This window comes from Primulina huaijiensis, chromosome 12, assembly GCF_012295235.1.
Source record: "Primulina huaijiensis isolate GDHJ02 chromosome 12, ASM1229523v2, whole genome shotgun sequence".
Lineage (NCBI taxonomy): Eukaryota > Viridiplantae > Streptophyta > Magnoliopsida > Lamiales > Gesneriaceae > Primulina > Primulina huaijiensis.
Window position 1 is genome coordinate 537,793 of NC_133317.1, and position 6,802 is coordinate 544,594.

The 6,802-nt window shown below is 36.1% G+C and overlaps 1 protein-coding gene across 1 annotated transcript; it reads right to left on the minus strand.

Annotated features, from left to right (window-relative positions):
- Positions 1 to 1,912: 1,912 nt before the first annotated feature.
- LOC140990046 (oryzain alpha chain-like) lies at positions 1,913 to 6,197 on the minus strand. Its single transcript, XM_073459631.1, has 5 exons — positions 5,903 to 6,197; positions 5,590 to 5,775; positions 3,016 to 3,106; positions 2,451 to 2,900; positions 1,913 to 2,362 (listed from the first exon to the last, which is right to left on the minus strand). The coding sequence occupies exons 1-5, from the start codon at positions 6,145 to 6,147 to the stop codon at positions 2,267 to 2,269; spliced, it is 1,068 nt and encodes a 355-aa protein (XP_073315732.1). The 5' UTR covers positions 6,148 to 6,197; the 3' UTR covers positions 1,913 to 2,266.
- Between the last annotated feature and the right edge of the window lie 605 nt (positions 6,198 to 6,802).

A 6,802-nucleotide genomic window follows, 5' to 3' on the forward strand; every position in this document is an offset into this window, starting at 1 on the left:
GTCTATATGCGCCTCAAATTATCCTTAAAAGTTTCGAACCTCTTCTCCTTTTCTCCCAGAGCATTGTATGATTTTCCATGTTGCAACATCCAAGATTCGTGCGTGGACATCAGCGTAGCCCTGTCTCGGTTTTAATGCCAGTTTTCTCGTCGTAATATATNAATTATGGTAGGAAATATTATTTAATTTTTCTTTAAAAAATGTTACATTTCTCTTTCTTTTACGACGAATGTGTTTGTTTGTTTTAATAAAATAATTCACAGTTAACGAAGATAAAATATATTTATTACATGATGAAATAATTAAATAAAAATAAAAAATAAAAAAACACAATGAGGCCACGAATATGATTTATATTAATGAAATTATAAATCATAAATATAGCAGGTGGAATTTGCATTTAGTAAGGTAGTTAGAAATATATAGCCTATTAAAACGTCCAAACAGAATAAAGGATAATTATTTCAACCTTAGCCCATATTTTTATACTTCTAAGATCAGTATTAAACAAAGTACGCCATAATTTTTTTTAAACAAATTTGTGGCATTTAAATTTATCACGATCTGATAGTCGTGATTAAAATTTGTTTATTTTATTAATTTTATACTATTAATTATATAAAAACGATTGAATGCATGCTTAACAAATTAAGCTAATAAATAATTTCACATCTAGAGATGTCAATGGGGCGGGTATGGTTAAACCCAAGACCCGTCTCATGAAAAAAACTTTGACCCATTACCCGTCCCACCCTGGTTAAATATTCTTCGGACCCACCCCACCCCGAATACGAAATGGGGTCGGGTAGACCCGCGAGACCCGTGAGACCCGATTTTTTTTTAAATGAAAACAGTAATCTTCTTATCATATGACTGAATTATGAAACAAACAAGCCTCTAAATACAAAACAATAGAAAACTAATTCATGTCTTCGACCACACTTAATAATAACAAACAAAATATTTTCACGACATAATGAATTACATAGAAAAAGAGTTACAAGCTCTCAAAAAAAAGTCTTGACATCCCCAAAAATAACTAATGACATAACTTAAACAGATCAATGTAAAATCAGCGAGTAAGCAATCTTTCAGACACATTATTCAGGATCATCTTCCTCTTCATCAAGAATGGTATGACAAGTTGGTAAATTACTTGAAGAATTACTTACAAAATTAAAGAGAGAAAGTACATTGAAAAAATAAGACTGTAATTTAAAACCCTAAAAAATGTAATTTAAAGAGAGAAAACACAGTAACAAAATTAAAATGAAAGTAAAATAGCAAAATAAAAATGTGATTTATTTACCTTCTACCTCACCTCACCTCACAACCATCTTCGCGAGCACATCAATTTATATTCACATATATGGGGTGGGTATGGGGCGGATATTATAGGACCCATGACCCGTCCCATACCCAGACGGGTCTCAAAAATTGGACCCGAGACCCGCCCCATGACCTATTTAGTATGTCCAAACCCGTCCCAGATGAGACGGGTCCATTGCGGGTCTGGATAAAACCCGGACTCATTGACATCCCTAGTCACATCAACTGGTGGCTAGTGAGGCTCTATCAGAGGAACAACAGTAATAAAAGACTTGTTAACGTGGGAACATTTGCATCTGACATCTTCTTCTTTACTATACTATTTTTTAGGCAAAATGTCTATATTGCATCTAATTTTGTTCTCGATTGTATTTTGTGTGTATAACCAATCATATATGTAAATTAAAAGTATATATTCATGAACTTATCAATTTCTATTTTAAAATTAATATTAAATTTTTGGTAGTTTCAAATTGTAAATAAGATCCACATAAAAATACTAGATAAATTCATGGTCCAGACTCTTGGATGCGGCTAAAAGTCGTCTCCAACCAGAAACGCCATATGAAAACAAAAATTCACGTGAAACTAAATGAAGACTGCTATTTCGAATAGAAAAGCATTTCCAATGTAGGATAAATAAACAAGTACAAGTAGAATTGTAATTCAAGCTGATCGAAGTAGCTTCATTCTTGAATCGTGGATGAAATACAGAAGCAACTGTCACATAATTAATATAGTAATACGACAATATGTTCTAGCTTTGCAAATTCAGTCCTTCTACATATATGATTCTTGATTTTCGTTTCATTCCATGACGAGGTCTTTCAAAATCAAACAAATCAAAGATATCATCAAGAATTTACTTTGTTCTCCCGTTCAGAATCACCCTTCTCTGCTCGACTGTCATCGACCTGTCGAGGCCTCAAAGAATCGGTCAATGACTACTCTTCTTACCCTCCTCTCGGAAAGTCCCAATCGGTTTAGCAAGAATGTGCTTCATCGCCTGCACTCCGAGAGGGTTGTTCTTGCTCTGCACCAAGCACATACAAAAACTGACTCAATAACCAAGAAACTATGCCATCGAACGAAATCAATAAAAATCGTTTACTTTGACATACCTTTGAGCAGGTTCCAGCTCGAACATTGCACACAGGATACTCCTGTGGGCAGCAACTGTTATGGTCTTCACAACATGTGGCACCATCCAGAGGGCAGCAACCCCATGCAAAGCAGTAGTTGTAGTACTCATATACACAGCAACAAGTAGTGCTTTCAGGGCATTCATAATAATTGTCACAAACCGATGGTGACGGGGCAGGTGATGGGGGAGATGGGGGAGATGCCGGAGGATTTGAGCCGGTCTTAGTTGGGTATGAGGGCTCCACAGCAATACCACAGAGACCGTATTTTGATGCAACATTACGTTCCATCCTTACGTAGCCCTGTTCTCCCCAACTCGTGCCCCACGAGTTCCTGACTATCCAATAATCAACACCATTTTCAGTTCCATAACCAACAGCTCCCACACCATGGTCTAGTGACACTCCACACTTCCCTGTGAATATACCCTGCAGAAATTCGCGGAACATAATGAGAGAAGTAAAGGACAGACAATGAGACAGATGACTCATAAAACTATCAGGTATGAAGGGTGTATCAGTGTCGGAGAGTGGCGAAACTTACTGATTCATACAATTGGAAGTCCCTCCCACCAGCCTCAATAGCAACGCTAATTGGTTGANGACAAGTGTTTACACCAATACACTCAATATTTCTCACACTCCCAATCCGAGTATACCGAGAAAATAATTTCTCTAACTCACACAAGAGAATTCTCGCACTCAAGAAAATAATACACTCTTTTTTTCTATGCACTCTGTTTTTATCAAAGCTAAAAAACTTTTGAATTTGGGATACAATAACTGAAGGAATTGAGCTCTATTTATAACTAATTCCTTCTTTCAGTTTTTAAAATTCTCCGATGTGGGATGAAGGTTTATATTATTTTATTTAATACGTGAGCCCCACCCTATTAAATAATCAAACCTAACAATGGGACACAGCAAAAGGAAAGAGAAAGGCTAGAAAAATTATAACTTCATGCATGACTCTTGAATAGCATGGATGAATGATTCACATTAATAAATGTGAGGCCGAAAAGGCTGCCTTCCTTCTAAGCTCGGAGTTTTCGGGGGGAAAACCACATACTGCAAATTTTTATTTTTTTGGTCAAGAGAGGTATAATAGTATTGTCCCATAGATCTGATTGACATAAAGATTGTATTTATATGAGAGAGATAATCAACTTGAAATTCTTGCAATTGCACACTTTGTTTCACGTTTGTCAGCTTACAATTAGTCACTGCGTGACATGATTAAAACAATGGCTGGCGGCTCAATCTTGTAATGAATCATTAGTTATTGGCTTACTGAACAAGGGATGAAAGCCACAGCATTACCAATTAATTTAACCAATAATTTCCAACAAAACTCTATTGACGGAGGCAAACCACCAAATATTTAATTAATATAATCTGAATATTATATATCAATTATCCTTCGTGATTTCCGACTCTCTGTCTGGTCTAATAAGTTATCTCCTCCCACAAAGTCAAAATTACATTCAAGAACTAGAAATTTCGAATACTTCTAATCTGTTCTTACACTTGAAGGTAATAATATTGGAGTCAATTAGGTATTGTTAGAAGATAAGATTTTTTTAGCTCAAAAGATTACAAGAGGTTAAAGTAGCTATAATTTCTTTCAGTTTTTTTTTTCTTGGCAGGATCTAGACTTAAGATAAATAAGAAAAATTATCAAAACTACAAATTATTAATCTAGATCATAAAAAAGGATGAAAAAAGACCAGTCACAAACTTTATGTAATTAGGGATATTAAATTTCTATTTTTTGAAAGATATTGTGTATAAAGATTAATTTTTTCAAAAGCGAGACTAGTTATAATAATATCATAAACCAGAACAAGATTTCTCATCTTCAACCATAAAGAACATGGAAAAAATAGTAACATAAGGAAAAACAGTAGGGAGTAAAAAGGTTAGCTACCGCAGCTGCCTTGATCTTTGATCGGAGCAACGGCGCCNCCAAAATTAGAAAAAACTCAATCAGCCACACATCATTTTTGGCACAATAAATGACACAATAAAGTAGCAAAATTTCAAATTTGGGCCATATGTTCTAATGGAGTGTGTAGCACACGACTGTTTTCTAAAAGATTACAACTTTTAAAGCCGTGGAGCAAAAGTTTTCCGGCTATGGGTGTTGGAGAATTACACCACCGAAGCGATGCCAATCACGATGGTAATAATACCCAAAAATACGGAATAAAATAACCAACAAGAACACAAAGATTTACGTGGTTCACCCAATATAGGATACGTCCACGGGACACTGCAACTTTTATAACTGGAAGAAATATTACAACAAGTGTATACACCAATACACTCAATATTTCTCACACTCCCAACCCGAGTATACTGAGAAAATAATTTCTCTAACTCACACAAGAGAATTCCCGCACTCAAAAAAAAAATACACTCTTTTTTTCTATGCACTCCCTTTTTATCAAAGCTAAAAAACTTTTGATTTTGGGATACAATAACTGAAGGAATTAGCTCTATTTATAACTAATTCCTTCTTTCAGTTTTTAAAATTCTCCGATGTGGGATGAAGGTTTATATTATTTTATTTAATACGTGGACCCCACCCTATTAAATAATCAAACCTAACAATTCTCCCACTTGAAGACTTGATTTCAATCATGTCTTCACACCATCAGTGCAGCAGCTCATACCTCCTTTGTTTATTCTTGCAGTCCTACTGAAGTTGAACACAACTTTAGTTTATCAATGGTTACCGTCTTCGTGAGCATATCGGCTGAATTTTTACTTCCAGGAATCTTCTCAAGCATCAAGACTCCATCTTCCAGCACTGATCTGATGAAATGGTACCTAACCTGTATATACTTTGTCCTAGCATGATAAACAAGATTTTTTGCTAAATGAATAGCACTCTGACTGTCACAGTATAATGTGCTATCTTCAAGCTTCTGACCCAATTCCTCCAGAAAGGATTTCAACCATATCATCTCCTTGCTAGCTTCTGTAACTGCAACATACTCAGCCTCGGTAGTCGAAAGCGCAACAATCTTTTGCAGCTTAGACACCCAGCTTACAACTGTACCACCTAATGTGAACACATATCCAGTAGTACTTTTCCTGCCATCCAGGTCACCACCCATATCGGCATCGACNGTCGCCGACTTTCGGCTCGTACCGGCCACTCATCGCCGACAACCGCCCCTCAGGTCTGGATTGCGTGCCGAGATACGTGTTCCGGTACTCAGCGTTGGAGACATCGGCGAACCGGTTCAGACCAAGCTTATATGTCCGGTTTGCCACCGCGTTTTGCTCATCTATGTACCTCAGATTATCCTTAAAAATCTCGNAAAATATCTGAGAATCCACTTAACTGCTTCCCAGTGTTGCTTTCCTGGATTACTCATAAACCTGCTCACAACTCCCACTGCNCGTTTTGCTCATCTATGTACCTCAGATTATCCTTAAAAATCTCGAACCTCTTCTCCTTCTCGCCAAGAGCATTATAAGCTTTTTCGTGTTGGACCATCCAGGATTCGTACATGGACATCACCTCATCATCGGAGCGCAGCCCCGGACCGGATTTGACACCGGTTTTCTCGTCGTAGGAGATGATAGACATGTCGGAAGCCCATGTTCTGGCGAGAAACAAGGAAAAGAGCAGTGCGAGAAGAGGGAAAGAAATGGTTGAAGCCATGTTGATAGTTTCTTGGAACTATGGAAGATAAAATAGAAGTGGTGGACTGGTGGTGGTGCTAGTACAATTATATATTTATAAAGGCAGAATATTGATTAATATATTATTATTATTATTATTATTATATTGGTAAATTGTTTTTTTTCCTGATTGATGAATTAAAAAAGTATCATTGACCCATTATTCAGGCTGTCGAGATTCATCTACCACTTCTGATATTGCTATATTTCAACCTGTCCATTTTATGCAGTATATTCATGTATTCGTCATATCAACGTATAAATTATATAAGAAAAAGGTTAGTTTTGTAATAGTACGTTAAGGTTAAAAGTATGCGTTGAACATTGGAATCCAAAAATTCATTAAATTAAAATGGAAATTTTTGTAAGTGGGTAAAAAAAAAAAAAAAAAAAAAAAAAAAAAAAAANTTTTCTTGAGATAACTTCAAGAATCCATTCACCCGGTCTCTAAAGATCCTCATTCCAAGGATTTGCTTTGCTACACCCAAATCCTTCATGGCAAATTCCTTTGATAAATCTTTCTTGAGTTTATCAATTTCTTCCAGACAAGCTCCAGCTATCAGCATATCATCTACATATAGCAGTTGTATGATATAAGAACCATCAAACTTTTTCACATAACAGCAGTGATCAAC